This window comes from Pavona decussata, unplaced genomic scaffold (genome assembly GCF_977016875.1).
Source record: "Pavona decussata unplaced genomic scaffold, jaPavDecu1.1 SCAFFOLD_137, whole genome shotgun sequence".
In the NCBI taxonomy this organism is placed as follows: domain Eukaryota; kingdom Metazoa; phylum Cnidaria; class Anthozoa; order Scleractinia; family Agariciidae; genus Pavona; species Pavona decussata.
The window spans coordinates 2,393,831-2,412,607 of NW_028145550.1; the positions used below are offsets into that span (position 1 = coordinate 2,393,831).

General features: G+C 38.0%; 1 protein-coding gene across 10 annotated transcripts in view; it reads right to left on the bottom strand.

Annotated features, from left to right (window-relative positions):
- The window catches only part of LOC146467294 (uncharacterized), a 285,496-nt gene that overhangs the window by 248,054 nt on the left and 18,665 nt on the right, over positions 1-18,777 (bottom strand). For 2 of the 10 annotated variants that reach the window (XM_085126188.1, XM_085126191.1), the window contains exons 2-11: positions 12,949-13,037; positions 11,414-11,704; positions 10,898-11,185; positions 9,232-9,519; positions 8,156-8,443; positions 6,597-6,884; positions 4,627-4,914; positions 3,398-3,685; positions 1,428-1,715; positions 199-486 (exon numbers count right to left, since the gene is read on the bottom strand). In XM_085126188.1, coding sequence (XP_084982314.1) covers positions 199-486; positions 1,428-1,715; positions 3,398-3,685; positions 4,627-4,914; positions 6,597-6,884; positions 8,156-8,443; positions 9,232-9,519; positions 10,898-11,185; positions 11,414-11,704; positions 12,949-13,027 — 2,674 coding nt within the window. In that variant the 5' untranslated portion in view covers positions 13,028-13,037. Of the gene's footprint in view, positions 1-198; positions 487-1,427; positions 1,716-3,397; positions 3,686-4,626; positions 4,915-6,596; positions 6,885-8,155; positions 8,444-9,231; positions 9,520-10,897; positions 11,186-11,413; positions 11,705-12,948; positions 13,038-17,771; positions 18,078-18,777 lie in introns of those variants that run through there. The other 8 variants (XM_085126190.1, XM_085126192.1, XM_085126194.1 and 5 more) reach the window with 8 other exon arrangements.

The following is an 18,777-nucleotide window of genomic DNA, read 5'->3' on the forward strand; positions in this document are numbered from 1 at the left end:
TATGTTTATATTTATATTTGTTTCGAGCTTTGAAGGGAGAAGATCTTGAAACTGTCAACAAAAGCTTAAACAGTATCGATCTCTCTTCAGATAGAATGAAAAAGGGTAAAGGGGGATGCGAGACGTTGAAAAAGGTACGGGTGTACAAGACACTCATCCTTTTTGCTAGAGCTAGAGGCTATGTGATGGATTGCTTACTTTTGATGATATAAACTTGATTAGCCCACGGCCCACCCTCGCCATCAGCGTTACAAGTTGTAGATTTTCCATACTTGTCAAAGGTCTGTGGTGCTGTTGCGCTGGCTGCACACCAACCACCATGCTGAACTGCAAACATACTGTACCCCGCCCTCATTGCAGCCGCGGCACACTTTGCAATGGCGTTGGTCCGAGAAAGATAGGATCCATCCAAAATTGCATCTTTTCCCTCCAATGTTGGAATAGCTCTAGTTGAGGTGTCACGATAGCATCCAACAGTTTCATAGCCTAGAAAGTAAGCAACCCACACAGAAATTTACTGCACAAGAATTGGTTGAAAGTGCAAAAAAAAGCAATTACTTCGCAGCTAGAAATAAACCAGCAAGAGGAATAGAAAAATTAAAAAAAAAATTGCTCAAGTGGCGTAATTGTAGTTTCTCCAACTTTTTGTAAGAATCATGATTAACATCGCCTAAAAAGCTTTGGGTATAAGAAAATTCACTCCGTTATTATTAGGCTAATTTAGCAACAGAATGGGAACGTCATTTGAGGACGCGAGAGCTCGCGGAATAGTCTGGACACGAGTCTATTTGGACTATATATGGGCATTCTTGACGCGTGCGTGGTTGTCAACTGACGTTCCCGTGATGTTGCTAAATCAGCCTACTAACTAGAGCAAAACAGTTGTAAGTTGCATGTTTACTTTTGATCACGTCGTTTTTGTTGACGTTTCTACGGGGGGAGGATACCAGCATAACGCAAGAATTGATGTTTAGAGCGATATAAAACCTAACGATTGTTATATTGAGGCCCGGCAACATGTTGATGCAACATCGCCCAACATTGCTAAATTGAACATGTTGCAGAACGTTGCTTCCTGTTGAATAATTATTTCCAACAAACATCGTCGAACATATCTTTTGTTCTCAGGTGTAAACAACAACTTCACATTCGTTTCGCCACCGTGTTCAACATTGGTGATCGCCTGTATGCCCACTAAGCTGACATTGCGGGTATCTGTATCAATGGCGATGAGTTTATGTTTATATTTGCTTCGCGCTTTGAAGGAAGACATTATGAAACTGTCAACGAAAGCTTAAACAGTGTCGATCTCTCTTCAGATACAATGAAAAAGGGGAAAAGGAGGATGCAAGGTGTTAAAAAAGGTACAGATATACAAGATACTCATCCTTTTCCAATAGATAGAGGCTATGTGATTGATTGCTTACTTTTGATGATATAAACTTGATTGCCCCACGGTCCACCCTCGCCATCAGCGTTACAAGTTGTAGATTTTCCATACTTGTCAAAGGTCTGTGGTGCTGTTGCGCTGGCTGCACACCAACCACTATGCTGAACTGCAAACATACTGTACCCCGCCCTCATCGCAGCCGCGGCACACTTTGCAATGGCGTTGGCCCGAGAAGGATACGATCCATCCAAAGTTGCATCTTTTCCCTCCAAGGTTGGAATAGCTCTAGTTGAGGTGTCACGATAGCATCCAATAGTTTCATAGCCTAGAAAGTAAGCAAACCACACATAAATTTACTCCACAAGAATTGTTTGAAAGTGCATAGAAAAGCAATTACTTTGCAGTTAGAAAAAAAACCAACAAGAGGTATAGAAAAATTAAAAAAAAAATTGTACAAGTGATTTAATTGTAGTTTCTCCAACTTTTTGTAAGAATAATTAACATCGCTTAAAAAGCTTTGGGTATAAACGAATTCAATTTGTTATTATTAACTAGAGCAAAACTGTTGTAAGTTGCATGCTTAGATTTCTTTTTTTTTTTTTTGATTTGCTTTACATAACACAATATTTACGATATTGAACAGTGCTTACACTATTTACAATAAATACCATACTTATAATAATGACAATACTTATTGCTTACATTGCTAACAATACTTACTATTTTCGACAAAAACGAGGTGATGAAATCTAAGCATTTTTTTGAAAATGCTTAGATTTCATCACGTCGTTTTTGTTGACGTTTTCTAGGGAATGAGGATTCCAGCGTAACGCAAGGATTGATCTTTAGGGAGATATAAAATCTAACGATTGTTATAATGAGGCCCAGAAACATGTTGATGCAACATCACCCAAACATTGCTGAATCGAGCTTGTTGCAGAATGTGGCATGATGTTGAATGATTATTTCCATCAAACATCGTCATCAACATCGTCCAACATTTTTTTTTGTTCTCAGGTGTGAGCAACAACTTGGTATTTGTTTCGCCACCGTGTTCAACATTGGTGATCGCGTGTATGCCCACTATGCTGACATTTCGGGTATCTGTATCCATCTCAAGCATGTTAAGGCATGGCTTGTTCTTTACTTAAGACCCCCCGCGAGTTTGAAACTACCTATCTTTGAAATCAATATTTTCTAAATCCTCAGGGTGGCTATAAGTTAATAATTGACGTATTACAGCGACCTTAAATTCCTTAAGGCATCAGAATAGTGGTCACGTGCTTGATGACGTCACAATTGCGCTTAAAACTAATTGTCAGATGGGGTAAGAATGGCAGGTTCATTGTGACTCGAAGCTTAGGATATGCGGTTGTAGCTTCTATCGTATAGTAACTGAATCTGTGTTGAATGGAATAGATTTTGGTTTTATTAAAATATTATTATAAAGTTTAATAAGTCACGTGACCTATTTTGTTAAATATTTCGTCTACTAAATGCTGAGGTCAACCATTCAGGAAAGATTCATGTAAGGCATAACCAGACGGTAAGAGAAACGTTCTAATCAATATCCATCATATATTAACTCGGCACCCCATTTTTTATTTTCTGTTTCAGCAAAGAAACAATCATAACCGGTCATGTGAGGTCTATTTTCAAGATTTGAGGTTAGAACTGAGTTAAGGTCATCAATTTCTGTGTCGCTGCCAAGTTTGGGGGTCTTTCAGTGAATTTATGCAGAGTTACGGTTGATTCTGTTTTTTACCCAGATATGGCCTTGAGCCATGCCTTAACATGCTTGAGATGGCGATGTGTTTATGTTTAAATTCGTTTAGCGCTTTAAAGGAAGAAGGTCTTGAAACTGTCAACGAAAGCTTTAACAGTATCGATCTCTCTTCATATGGGATGAAAAAGGGAAAAGGAGGATGCGAGGCGTTGAAAAAGGTACGGATAAACAAGATACTCATCCTTTTCCTAGCGTTAGAGGCTATGTGATTGATTGCTTACTTTTGATGACATAAACTTGATTAGCCCACGGTCCACCCTCGCCATCAGCGTTACAAGCTGTAGATTTTCCATACTTGTCAAAGGTCTGTGGTGCTGTTGCGCTGGCTGCACACCAACCACCATGCTGAACTGCAAACATACTGTACCCCGCCCTCATTGCAGCCGCGGCACACTTTGCAATGGCGTTGGTCCGAGAAAGATAGGATCCATCCAAAATTGCATCTTTTCCCTCCAATGTTGGAATAGCTCTAGTTGAGGTGTCACGATAGCATCCAACAGTTTCATAGCCTAGAAAGTAAGCAACCCACACAGAAATTTACTGCACAAGAATTGGTTGAAAGTGCAAAAAAAAGCAATTACTTCGCAGCTAGAAATAAACCAGCAAGAGGAATAGAAAAATTAAAAAAAAAATTGCTCAAGTGGCGTAATTGTAGTTTCTCCAACTTTTTGTAAGAATCATGATTAACATCGCCTAAAAAGCTTTGGGTATAAGAAAATTCACTCCGTTATTATTAGGCTAATTTAGCAACAGAATGGGAACGTCATTTGAGGACGCGAGAGCTCGCGGAATAGTCTGGACACGAGTCTATTTGGACTATATATGGGCATTCTTGACGCGTGCGTGGTTGTCAACTGACGTTCCCGTGATGTTGCTAAATCAGCCTACTAACTAGAGCAAAACAGTTGTAAGTTGCATGTTTACTTTTGATCACGTCGTTTTTGTTGACGTTTCTACGGGGGGAGGATACCAGCATAACGCAAGAATTGATGTTTAGAGCGATATAAAACCTAACGATTGTTATATTGAGGCCCGGCAACATGTTGATGCAACATCGCCCAACATTGCTAAATTGAACATGTTGCAGAACGTTGCTTCCTGTTGAATAATTATTTCCAACAAACATCGTCGAACATATCTTTTGTTCTCAGGTGTAAACAACAACTTCACATTCGTTTCGCCACCGTGTTCAACATTGGTGATCGCCTGTATGCCCACTAAGCTGACATTGCGGGTATCTGTATCAATGGCGATGAGTTTATGTTTATATTTGCTTCGCGCTTTGAAGGAAGACATTATGAAACTGTCAACGAAAGCTTAAACAGTGTCGATCTCTCTTCAGATACAATGAAAAAGGGGAAAAGGAGGATGCAAGGTGTTAAAAAAGGTACAGATATACAAGATACTCATCCTTTTCCAATAGATAGAGGCTATGTGATTGATTGCTTACTTTTGATGATATAAACTTGATTGCCCCACGGTCCACCCTCGCCATCAGCGTTACAAGTTGTAGATTTTCCATACTTGTCAAAGGTCTGTGGTGCTGTTGCGCTGGCTGCACACCAACCACTATGCTGAACTGCAAACATACTGTACCCCGCCCTCATCGCAGCCGCGGCACACTTTGCAATGGCGTTGGCCCGAGAAGGATACGATCCATCCAAAGTTGCATCTTTTCCCTCCAAGGTTGGAATAGCTCTAGTTGAGGTGTCACGATAGCATCCAATAGTTTCATAGCCTAGAAAGTAAGCAAACCACACATAAATTTACTCCACAAGAATTGTTTGAAAGTGCATAGAAAAGCAATTACTTTGCAGTTAGAAAAAAAACCAACAAGAGGTATAGAAAAATTAAAAAAAAAATTGTACAAGTGATTTAATTGTAGTTTCTCCAACTTTTTGTAAGAATAATTAACATCGCTTAAAAAGCTTTGGGTATAAACGAATTCAATTTGTTATTATTAACTAGAGCAAAACTGTTGTAAGTTGCATGCTTAGATTTCTTTTTTTTTTTTTTGATTTGCTTTACATAACACAATATTTACGATATTGAACAGTGCTTACACTATTTACAATAAATACCATACTTATAATAATGACAATACTTATTGCTTACATTGCTAACAATACTTACTATTTTCGACAAAAACGAGGTGATGAAATCTAAGCATTTTTTTGAAAATGCTTAGATTTCATCACGTCGTTTTTGTTGACGTTTTCTAGGGAATGAGGATTCCAGCGTAACGCAAGGATTGATCTTTAGGGAGATATAAAATCTAACGATTGTTATAATGAGGCCCAGAAACATGTTGATGCAACATCACCCAAACATTGCTGAATCGAGCTTGTTGCAGAATGTGGCATGATGTTGAATGATTATTTCCATCAAACATCGTCATCAACATCGTCCAACATTTTTTTTTGTTCTCAGGTGTGAGCAACAACTTGGTATTTGTTTCGCCACCGTGTTCAACATTGGTGATCGCGTGTATGCCCACTATGCTGACATTTCGGGTATCTGTATCCATCTCAAGCATGTTAAGGCATGGCTTGTTCTTTACTTAAGACCCCCCGCGAGTTTGAAACTACCTATCTTTGAAATCAATATTTTCTAAATCCTCAGGGTGGCTATAAGTTAATAATTGACGTATTACAGCGACCTTAAATTCCTTAAGGCATCAGAATAGTGGTCACGTGCTTGATGACGTCACAATTGCGCTTAAAACTAATTGTCAGATGGGGTAAGAATGGCAGGTTCATTGTGACTCGAAGCTTAGGATATGCGGTTGTAGCTTCTATCGTATAGTAACTGAATCTGTGTTGAATGGAATAGATTTTGGTTTTATTAAAATATTATTATAAAGTTTAATAAGTCACGTGACCTATTTTGTTAAATATTTCGTCTACTAAATGCTGAGGTCAACCATTCAGGAAAGATTCATGTAAGGCATAACCAGACGGTAAGAGAAACGTTCTAATCAATATCCATCATATATTAACTCGGCACCCCATTTTTTATTTTCTGTTTCAGCAAAGAAACAATCATAACCGGTCATGTGAGGTCTATTTTCAAGATTTGAGGTTAGAACTGAGTTAAGGTCATCAATTTCTGTGTCGCTGCCAAGTTTGGGGGTCTTTCAGTGAATTTATGCAGAGTTACGGTTGATTCTGTTTTTTACCCAGATATGGCCTTGAGCCATGCCTTAACATGCTTGAGATGGCGATGTGTTTATGTTTAAATTCGTTTAGCGCTTTAAAGGAAGAAGGTCTTGAAACTGTCAACGAAAGCTTTAACAGTATCGATCTCTCTTCATATGGGATGAAAAAGGGAAAAGGAGGATGCGAGGCGTTGAAAAAGGTACGGATAAACAAGATACTCATCCTTTTCCTAGCGTTAGAGGCTATGTGATTGATTGCTTACTTTTGATGACATAAACTTGATTAGCCCACGGTCCACCCTCGCCATCAGCGTTACAAGCTGTAGATTTTCCATACTTGTCAAAGGTCTGTGGTGCTGTTGCGCTAGCTGCACACCAACCACTATGCTGAACTGCAAACATACTGTACCCCGCCCTCATCGCAGCCGCGGCACACTTTGCAATGGCGTTAGTCCGAGAAGGATACGATCCATCCAAAATGGCATCTTTTCCCTCCAAGGTTGGAATAGCTCTAGCTGAGGTGTCACGATAGCATCCAACAGTTTCATAGCCTGGAATGTAAGGTAAGCTGTTACGGGACGTTTTTCAGTAAAAGTAGATTTCACTCAGTTTAGGAAATATCGGAGTCTTTGCAACCGTCAAGTAAAACACATAGGTATTGAACACCTGCTTTTCTTTCGAATAAGAAATGAGCTTCAGTTTGTAAAGGCTCGAAAAGTAATTTCTTTAGAATTTGCGCAAATTGTTAAGCTTACGCAAGAGAAATTGAGTTGTCGAAATACTATTGGCTACGGGTCTTATATGACAACTGTTCTTCATTAGAAGCTTTTGAGTTTTGCCTGTAAGAGAATGAGTCAAGTTCGACAATAAAGGCTATGTTCCTGTGAAGAAGGTCTGGTCCACTCGATGTAAAAGATCCCGGTAGGTAGCAGGGCACCTCTCGCTTAGCCAGAGAGCTAAAATGCCCTTTACTTGACGGCTACAAAGACTCCGATATTTCCTAAACTGAGTGCAATCTACTTTTACTGAAAAACATCCCGTAACAAAGCAACCCACACATAAATTTACCACACAAGAATTGGATGAAAGTGCACAGAAAAGCAATTACTTTGCAGTTAGAAACAAACCAGCAAGAGATAAAGAAAATTAAAAAAAAAAATTGTCCAAGTGGTGCAATTGTAGTTTCTCCAACTTTTTGTAAGATTCATTAAAAAAATATTCAATCCGTTATTATTAACTAGAGCAAAACTATTGTAAGTTGAATGCTTACTTTTGTTCACGTCGTTTTTGTTGACGTTTTCTAGGGAATGAGGATTCCAGTGTAACGCAAGTATTGATCTTTAGGGCGATATAAAATCCAACGATTGTTATATTAAGGCCTGGCAACATGTTGATGCAACATCGCCAAAACATTGCTGAATCGAACTTGCTGCAGAATGTCGCATGATGTTATAAGAAAAAAAAAATGCTTATTTCCATCAAACATCATCTACAACATCATCCAACATATCTTTTGTTCTCAGGTGTGAACAACAACTTCGCGTTCGCTTCGGCACTTTGTTCAACGTTGGTGATCGCGTGTATGCCCACTAAGCTGACATTGCGGGTATCTGTATCCATGGCGATGAGTTTATGTTTATATTTGTTTAGCGCTTTGAAGGAAGAAAGTTTTGAAACTGTCAACAAAAGCTTAAACAGTATCAATCTCTCTTCAGATAGAATAAAAAAGGGAAAAGGGGGATGCAAGGCGTTGAAAAAGGTACGGATATACAAGATACTCATCCTTCTCCTAGAGCTAGAGGCTATGTGATTGATTGCTTACTTTTGAAGACATAAACTTGATTAGCCCACGGTCCACCCTCGCCATCAGCGTTACAAGCTGTAGATTTTCCATACTTGCCAAACGTCTGTGGTGCTGTTGCGCTGGCTGCACACCAACCACCATGCTGAACTGCAAACATACTGTAGCCTGCCCTCATTGCAGCCGCGGCGCACTTTGCGATGGCGTTGGTCCGAGAAGGATACGATCCATCTAAAATTGCATCATTTCCCTCCAAGGTTGGAATAGCTCTAGTTGAGGTGTCACGATAGCATCCAAAAGTTTCATAGCCTAGAAAGTACGCAAACCACACATAAATTTACTGCACAAGAATTGGTTGAAAGTGCATAGAAAAGCAATTACTTCGCGGTGAGAAACAAAGCAACACGAGGTATAGAAAAATTAAAAAAAAAAATGTACAAGTGGTGTAATTGTAGTTTCTCCAACTTTTTGTAAGAATCATTAAAATCAATTAAAAAGCAATGGGTTTAAAAAAAAATTCAATACGTTATTATTAACTAGAGCAAAACTGTTGTAAGTTGAATGCTTAGTTTTGATCACGTCGTTTTTGTTGCCGTTTTCTATGGAATGAGGATTCCAGCGGAACGCAAGGATTGATCTTTAGGGCGATATAAAATCTAACGATTGTTATAATGAGGCCCGGCAACATGTTGATGCAACATCACCCAAACATTGCTGAATCGAGCTTGTTGTAGAATGTGGCATGATGTTGACTGATTATTTCCATCAAACATCGTCTTCAACATCGTCCAACATATCTTTTGTTCTCAGGTGGGAACCACAATTTCGCATTCGTTTCGCCACCGTGTTTAACGCTAGTGATCGCGTGTATGCCTACTCAGCTGACATTTCGTGTATCTGTATCCATGGCGATAGGTTTCGCGCTTTAAAGGGAGAAGGCCTTGAAACTGTCAACGAAAGCTTTTAAAAACAGTACCGATCTCTCTTCAGATAGAATGAAAAAGTGAAACAGGGGATGCGAGGCGTTGAAAAAGGTACGGGTATACAAGATACTCATCCTTTTCCTAGAGCTAGAGGCTATGTGATTGATTGCTTACTTTTGATGACATAAACTTGATTAGCCCACGGTCCACCCTCGCCATCAGCGTTACATGCTGTAGATTTTCCATACTTGTCAAAGGTCTGTGGTGCTGTTGCGCTGGATGCACACCAACCACCATGCTGAACTGCAAACATACTGTAGCCCGCCCTCATTGCAGCCGCGGCACACTTTGCAATGGCGTTGGTCCGAGAAGGATAGGATCCATCCAAAATGGCATCATTTCCCTCCAAGGTTGGAATAGCTCTAGTTGAGGTGTCACGATAGCATCCAATAGTTTCATAGCCTAGAGAGTAAGCAGCCCACATATAAATTTACTGCACAAGTTCAGTTCAGTTCAGTTTAGTTCAATTTTATTTACACTTATTACAAAGAAATACAATATATTATATAAGAAGAAAAAAAATTAAACGTGCAGAGCAATTTATTTAGTGATTTTACATTCTACGAAAGAAGTGCGTAGTGGCCAAAGGAGCAAGGCTTTCGTGTTGGCCATTACCTGAGTGCAGTTAAATAAAATAGGGGGAAATAGAATTTATAATACTGGTTGAAGAGCTCTGCTAGTTAAATTAGTCTTAGGAGAGGAAAATACAACAGTAAGGAAATAAGTGTTTACAGCAAATATATAAGTATATAGTATACGTTAACTTTTTTTATATTATTTATGTTTGGCTATCAAGTAGAAAAAGTTTGTATTTCTTCTTAAAATCATTGTAAGGCAGACACTTAATTTCCATTGGAATTGTTTCCTAGGTTTGTGATGCCACTACTCTAAACCGTGCTAAACCATAATTAGTTCTAGAAAATGGTCTGCACAGGTTTTGACTAGTGGCAAATCTGGTATTATATTTTTGGATATCAGAAGCTAGGGAAACAAGATCATGGAGGGCAGGGGGTGTTTCTTTAAGAATTGGTTGAAAGTTCATAGAAAAGCAATTACTTCGCAGTTAGAAACAAACCAGCAAGAGGTATAGAAAAATTAAAAGAAAATGGTCCAAGTGGTGCAATTGTTATTTCTCTAACTTTTTGTAAGAATCATTAACATCGCTTAAAAAGCTATGGGTATAAAAAAATTCAATGCGTTATTGTTAACTAGAGCAAAACTGTTGTAGGTTGAATGCTTAGTTTTGATCACGTCGTTTTTGTTGCCGTTTTCTATGGAATGAGGATTCCAGCGGAACGCAAGGATTGATCTTTTGCGCGATTTAAAATCTAAGGATTGTTATAATGAGGCCCAGCAACTTGTTAATGCAACATAATCCAAACATTGCTGAATCGAACTTCTTGCAGAATGTGGCATGATGTTGAATGATTATTTCCATCAAACATCGTCTTCAACATTGTCCAACATATCTTTTGTTCTCAGGTGTGAACAACAACTTTGCATTCGTTTCGCCACCGTGTTCAACTTTGTGATCGCGTGTATGCCCACTAAGCTGACATTGCGGGTATCTGTATCCATGGCGATGAGTTTATGTTTAAATTTGTTTCGCGCTTTGAAGGAAGAAAGTTTTGAAACTGTCAACGAAAGCTTAAACAGTATCGATCTCTCTTCAAATAGAATAAAAAAGGGAAAAGAAGGATGCGAAGCGTTGAAAAAGGTACGGATATACAAGATACTCATCTTTTTCCTAGAGCTAGCGGCTTTGTGATTGTTTGCTTACTTTTAAAGATATAAACTTGATTGCCCCACGGTCCACCCTCGCCATCAGCGTTACAAGCTGTAGATTTTCCATACTTGTTAAAGGTCTGTAGTACTGTTGCGCTGGCTGCACACCAACCACTATGCTGAACTGCAAACATGCTGTACCCCGCCCTCATTGCAGCCACGGCACACTTTGCAATGGCATTGGCTCGAGAAGGATACGATCCATCCAAAACTGCATCTTTTCCCTCCAAGGTTGGAATAGCTCTAGTTGAGGTGTCACGATAGCATCCAACAGTTTCATATCCTAGAAAGTAAGCAAACGACACATAAATTTACTGCACAAGAATTGGTTGAAAGTCCATAGAAAAGCAATTACTTTGCCGTTAGAAACAAGCCAGCAAGTGGTATAGAAAAATTAAAAAAAAAAAATTGTGCATGTGGTGTAATTGTAGTTTCTCCAACTTTTTGTAAGAATCATTAACATCACTTAAAAAGCTATTGGTATAAAAAAATTTACTCCGTGCATAATTACCTTTGATGACATACACTTGATTGGCCCAAGGTCCACCTTTACCATCAGGCTTGCAAGCTGACGATTTTCCATACTTGTTGAAAGTCTTTGCAGCCGTTAAACTGGCCGCACACCAGCCACCATGCTGCACAGCAAACAGGTAAAATCCTCGCTTCTTGGCTGCTTCATAGCATTTTGAGATGGCGTTTTCCCTTTGGCCGTAGTTGCCATCCAAGATTGGATCTTTCCCTTCTAGTGTTGGTATGGCACGCGTATCATGGTCTTGATAACAACCGATTGTTTCGTAACGAGCTGTAAATTAAACAGGGAATGTTTAGCTTAATGCCGGCTAGAGCTGTCAATGAATGTAATCAGAGGCATATCACCTTGCCTCTGACGTAATTGCGTATTCGAGGTAGAAAAAACGCACTCCTGATACAAGTTGGAGTCGAAATTGCATGGGACAACCAACGTTGATGGAATGAATATCCCCCGCAGATTTTGCGGGGACGGATGACATCATCTTGTCGTGTCCAACCGCGTTTCGCACGGAAGCCAAACTGCATGCAATAAATTACTTTTTTCTTCTCCAAAAATTCTAATATTTTTTTATACGTTAACTTTTCTAACAGTTTGTTGAATATTTAGAGCATAGAAATGGAACGATAATTATTTAAACTTGTTATCACGCCGTTTTCAAAAACACTCCCTAATCTTTGATTACTATAACATTAGCAATAATTATATTTGTGAACTGCTTAAGATACATATTACCAAGAGCAAAGTACCGAACACAATGAAGAACAATGACTTAGAAATTCGTTTTAGGTGTCCTAAATCATCATTTTAGGGCGTTTGAATGTTGTGCAGTTGTATTGGTCGACCGTTTCGCGAATATTTACGATAGAATGCAGGAAAACACCTACTAAATGTTGCATCTGAGGAAGATTACTTTTTAATACCAGAGCTGGATATTTGGATATTCAATTTGTTTCCAGCTTTTGAGTGCAACTTAGTAAGATCTTTGATCTCGGAGATGGTTTCAGAGGGCGATCTACAGTATATACCCACGTGTAAGAACCTACATTTTTTGAAGTCTGGCAAAACAGGTTCTTGTATTTTGGAGTAGTTATTGACAATTTAAGGTAAGTAGGTTCTTAATTTCTATGAAGGAGATATAGTTGTTGATTACCAGAAAAATAAATAAACTTGGGTTTGGTCCTTAAATATACAGTATTTATTCACAACTGTACTTTATATAAACCAGTTTTTGTTTTAGAAATTAATACTTTTATTTGTAGTCACAGTTTGGTTTTTTCTTGCAACATAACTCCTTGGTTAAAATGTTTATCACAATTTAACTGTTACCCACATATAAGAACCCGGTTGATCTTGCTTGGCTAAACAGGTTCTTATATTTTTGGGTAATAAAATGGCAAATTTCTGCCAGGAGGTTCTTAAACCATTAGATTCTTACACGCGGGTTTTTACTGTATTTGACTGATTTTACTGTTGAATGGAATTATCATAGTCTATCCAGATACGATCAGACTTACCACAATGCACGCTGCAGAAAATAGTGGCACAGACAAAGAGAACGATGGAGACGACGTCTTTTCCTCTTGTACTATGCATTCTTCAACAACTGACAAAAGAAAACAAAACAAAACAGATTATCACAATATATGTAACAAAGCTCGCTCAGCTAAGGAGAGAAGTAACAGGAATCTTTGTAGGACTTCTTTATTCTCAAGGAGCTGGTTCTTCTGTTCATCTATTCTGCAACTACTCTATATAACTTCTACGTCTATTCTACCCGTATCTCTCTAACTACGCCTTACTTTATAGTGTGCTGTAAACTTGTTTATGATAGTAATTCAACCAAGGCCAGATGGTCCCAATTAGAGATAAGAATTGGTTTTGCCAAAAAACCCAACAGGGAAGAACAAACAAACATTGTTGGAAGGAAATAGACCTGAGAAAGGGAAACCAATCAATTTTGTTTGTCTGGATCTATTTCACTGCTGTTCACGTGCTGTGAATATTTATGATTACGTGAAGTCATGCAAAGGGAAAATTTACAAAAATATATGCTCCTGCTTCCCAAGTCTTCCATTGTAAATTTAACCTTTTGCACGACTTCACGTTATGATAAATATTCAAAGCACGCGAATAGCAGTGAAATAGACCCTGAAAAACAAAATAAAACTCTTGTTTGCAGCAAGCAAATAACGACTGAAACTTGCCCAAGATTCAATCGTCTTATCTAACACCGGTTTCGGTTCTTGAGCCTAAAATCTGCGTGAATTAAGAAAGAAAGAAAAAAGAATTATTAAAAGAATTATTACTCTAACCGCTTGTAATTTAACAGAAAAATCTGTAGAGGCATTTTAAAGATATCTCAATTCATGCAAAGTAGGAACTTTTTCATTCATCTGCGCTTTATTTTAACTGTTTTCAAACTAAAATATCTTAAAATGGGAGACACTCATAAAGCGCAATACGCATTTGAATGGTTTTGCTATGAGGAAACACCTTATAACAGAAAAGACAAAGTATCAAGTTTTATTTTACCAGAGATATTGGTGAAAAATGGGGCAATAAACAAAATTATCCCGTAAAAATTGATTCATTATTTACTTGAAAATGCTCTTACAGAATTTTTTTCTAATTTCGCCCACAAGTTGTCTAAATTCTTGGTTTTCACATGACGTCATAAAAAACTGAAATTCACAACTAAAAACAATTTTGGGTTTTTATCTTCACCACATATAAGAAAATCTAAATTTCCATCGGCTTGCTTGTTTTCAGCAGGATAGCATTCTTTGTTTTGAAAATAGATCAGTTTGAATTTTAGATTTTTGCGCAGTGCGTGACAGAAGGATCAGCTGCTCTAAACATGTCACGTACATGAAAACATCGATTCGCCTCATGTGTTTTTTAGGTCTGATCAGCTAACATGTAATAGAAGCGTTAATGTCAATGTGTGAAAGTTCAGCAGAGAGAAGAAAGGCTTTGAAATAGCCAAGGTAAACTCCAGATGTTTTTGCTGGTTTCCGGCCGCCATGTTGGTGCCCATCAGACGGGGCACCAACATGGCGTCCCATACTAAACTCTGTAATTTTCCGTGGTACATTTTCTCGAATAACTCGATTAGGAGATATCGCACAGCCCTGTGGCTTTCACACGTTGTTTATATATCACTCCTCTACAACATATCAATTTATTGACTTTATCTATTGAATGGTTGAGGATTTTATTTTTTCACTTGCGTGACGATGTGTGACCACCTATTGAGTAGTTTAAATCCCTAAAGTTTCGTCATACTATCTTAAGGATTCCTCTAGATCCTGATTCTGGTTTTCTGTTCCGGATTCTTGATTTTAGTGCTGCCCTTAGTTTTCAAAATGATGTCCGTCGGCAAATTTGTCAAATTAGCAAACTTCAACGAAGTCGTATTACACAACTAACCGACATCCCCCTCCCCCTTCCCCCCCCCCCCCTCCCCCCTTTACAAGTATCTGCAGTATAGTTTGAGGTCCTAGTTTGGCGTAACCGACATGATTTTTAGGGGCTTATTTTAAGGTACCTCAAAACTATTTAGAAAGAGTATCGAATCGAAGGTGGCTTAAAGAAAAAGCCTATGACTGTTGTTTAGGAAGAAAAAAAACCGCTTTTCTTATTACTGCTGGAATTTGTAGAGACCAAACTATAAAGTTCCAGGAACGGAAGATTTACAGTGTATTTTTAACGAACACTAAAACGCCATGAACTTTATTCAATCTGATCAATGTAAACATCGATACCATGAACAGGAGATACCAGAGGTTATCCCTATCGAGGGTATCCCCTTTTAAATCAAAGCAATTCAAATCAACTCAACTAAACACAACACAAATCAAATCAAAATCAAATGTTAGTTTTTGAGGAGAGGGGAAAACCGGAGTACCCGGAGAAAAACCTCTCGGAGCAGAAAGAGAACCAACAAACTCAGCCCACTTATGACACCAAGTCCGGGAATCGAACCCGGGCCACATTAAACGTTTTTATTTAATTACTCTTAAAGTGAAAATTAAAAGTAAAAATAACTCTTAAAAACAAACTAACCGAGTTTTGTTTAGTTTGGATCAAGGGCCTATCTATAGAAAAAGTGTTATGCGAAATCGAGTTTTGAGCTGTGTCCGCGGTTTGACGATTCGGTTTTGATGTTTAGGGACATTTACTCTTAAATATACTATGACGGATGATGACACGGAACGCTTAATGCCATGTTATGCAATATGTAAATTCGGCTCCATTCGTCAGGCCGTGTCAGTAAATCATCTTCTTTTATTGACAATTTTCAACGCTGAATGGGAACCGTTTGTTGGGGTCCTCTCGAAAAGCCAACTTCCGTTTAAACATACCAGATTTTCGAACTACAATTTTATTTGTCCTCGTTATAATAGGGCAACAGAATATGGAAGAACTTTTTGAGTTCAAGCGGTACAAACATGGAACAGTTTTCCAGCTTTTATAAAGAAACAAGCATCGCTTAAATCTTTTAAACGTGCCGTTAGGGGTAAATTTTTTAAAGAACAATTAGATTTTTTTTGGATTTTCACATGTAGGTTTTAATTAATATGATTTCTAGAATATAATTGTAGTTTTAACTATGTATTTGTTATAGTTTTAGATAGAGGGCCACAGGTTTGTTAGTGTTTGTACACTATTTAGTGTTAGGGTGGATTTCCACTGTCGCGTAAATTTTACGAGCGTACAGACGTGAATTTAGCTGGCTTTACGTAGGTAAATAGAATAAGAAGCGATGTATGAGCCGCGTGGGAAAACGTAGAAAGTTTAGTGTTCCACCTTTACCCTCTTAACAATAAGAGCTTACTCACTTACTTACTGAAGATTGACAATCCAGAAATTAAAATCGAATTTCAGAGGTTCACTGACTCGGTAAAACTCGGTCAGATAGTGCAAGGCCAATCATCGGACGATATCTCACCAGTAGGTACGCAGAAATCACCCTTACTGTTTAATATTACGAGCCTATATATTTTTAAGATTATACAGCTCCCGACACAGCCACGCACAACTGCTGATTAACGTAATGCACATGTCCACAACGTCACCGTTGTTAGATTTTTCGTCAGGCGTTCGAAGGGTTAAAACGAATAGGATTGATATTGTAAAAAAATATCACCATGAGGTGTAAGAAATATTAAGATAGAAACAAAACAAAACCAAACAAAAGCAAAAAGCAAACAACATCTGGCGTTTCGGGTATATAACCCTTCTTCAGTGTAGAAGAAAACCGTTCGAATTTACAATTTATATGAAGACGACAAAAAGAGGCGGATTCCACAAAAGTTGTAAAAAGTTATCAAAGCAATAAATTATCGCCCCACCTTGTTCGTTTCTTGTGTTTTTCTATTGTGTTCATTTACATACAAATGAAGTATACGCGACAGCACTAAAGTCGTGTACTCAGCTGTTTTGTGCTCGAGAGGATCTGAACTGTTTATTAAAAACTGGATCATTGTATAATGTAATTCCAGGGATTTGATTGGCTTAGCGGCCGTGGTACATGAGCCATGGTACCATGCCCGAGAAATAGCGACCATTAAGTTGTCTTCTCATTGTTCTTGCAAAGCGAAATCATGCAGCAAGATCTGGCAATATTTTTTGACTGTTTTTTAGTAAACAATTCTCACGCTACGTGCCTCGTTCCCTATTTCGGTATCGTCTCATATCCAACGATAACGCGCGCTCGTGGAATAATTGTTAAATATACTCTCTTTTATATTTATATATATATATATTTATATATATAAGAATTGTTTTTCCGTCTCAGCCTGAAAATTCTTATTTTCTGTCGATGTAAGGCTAAAAACATTCTTGTGAATGTTCTTGACATTTCCGTTTTAGAATGTATTGGGGTATTACAAGTGTTTGGTGTCCAAATTCAGTATCGGTATACATTGTGCACCTGTTTCGCCGCGTTTCGTTGCAGCCAGCGAGATAGTGTACTTTTTTTATAGTTTTATTAGCTAGTTTTGCCATTTAGAGAAAGGAAGAATTTTATATGGTTTAATTTAAAAAAATATATGATTGTATTGTATTTACAAAATTTCAATACAAAATTGTATTCTTTTCAAAATCTCAGCCTCGGGTTTATTCTTAAAATATTCCTAAAATTTCACAAATTTCTGCCTCGATATTTTTATAAAATAAATTCTTATAAACAAAGGAGTGTATGTATAGAGAAGGGGAGCAAAGTTTACACGAACAACTCAAAAACACTCTACAAAATAGCTTTTAACAACTTATTCACCACTTTGCAACCAATTTTACACCAAACGAAAGCTGATTAATTTCTGAATACACTTACCTCTCAGAACACCGAGAAGAAACAATTTAAAGCCAGCAGTTTAGCTCCCTTTTCGCTTTAAATCTCTGTTCTCTTTTAATTTTTCGTCACAGAGAAGAAACAATTTACCCGGCCAGTTACTACGGCACAGATGCTATTCTTTTGCGCTACAGCTATGAACAGTCACCTCTCCCTGCCTACGATTACGATTGTAGTCAGAAGTTAATCAGCTTGAAATCGCGGATAAAACAGCTGAGTACACGAGTTTAGTGCTGTCGTGTATATGCAATTTGTATGCTAATGAACACATCAGAAAAACACAAGAAACGAACAAGGTAAGCCGATAATATATTGATTTGATATATTTTTTTTAATGCGTGGGCGAACCGGAAATCAAGTGAATCAGGCCAATTGATCGCCAATGTTTCTGTTGCAACCCTGTGCGGCGCCAAAGGGATATGGGTGTCAGCCGATTTTTAATTTGGCTCCGAAAAAAGGTTTAGATTTGAATGATTCTCTTCATGAAAGTCAGAAATAGGCTATGGCTTTTACAGAAACGGGTATGGATTCTACAGAACAAGCTCCAGTTGTTCAAAGGGCAGATAACTTAATCCAGCGGATCAATAGTCAACCAGCGGATAAAATGTATTGGTTGGAGTACATTTTATCCAATTGATAGAGTTATCCTCTTTCCAAATCGAACCGGGCCAAGGTCTAAAAATATATATATGAATACTAGGGGCCAGGTCTATAAAAAGATACCGAAAATTAAATAACATGATATTCTCGATTATTTAGCCTGAGCTTGTTTTGATCTTTATAGCATTTTTCCAATCTTACGATAGATTCAAAAAACCACTTTAACATTATATAAACGGCGTCATTGGATTGATAATTAGTTTTCTAGTTTGAATTTACTGGCTTGTTTGTCAGTCGAATGTAATCTAAGGAGCGAATTTATCAATCAATTCCTCTGCGAGCTTAGAAAGATAATCGACTAAACAAAAACTACGACTGCGAAATCTAA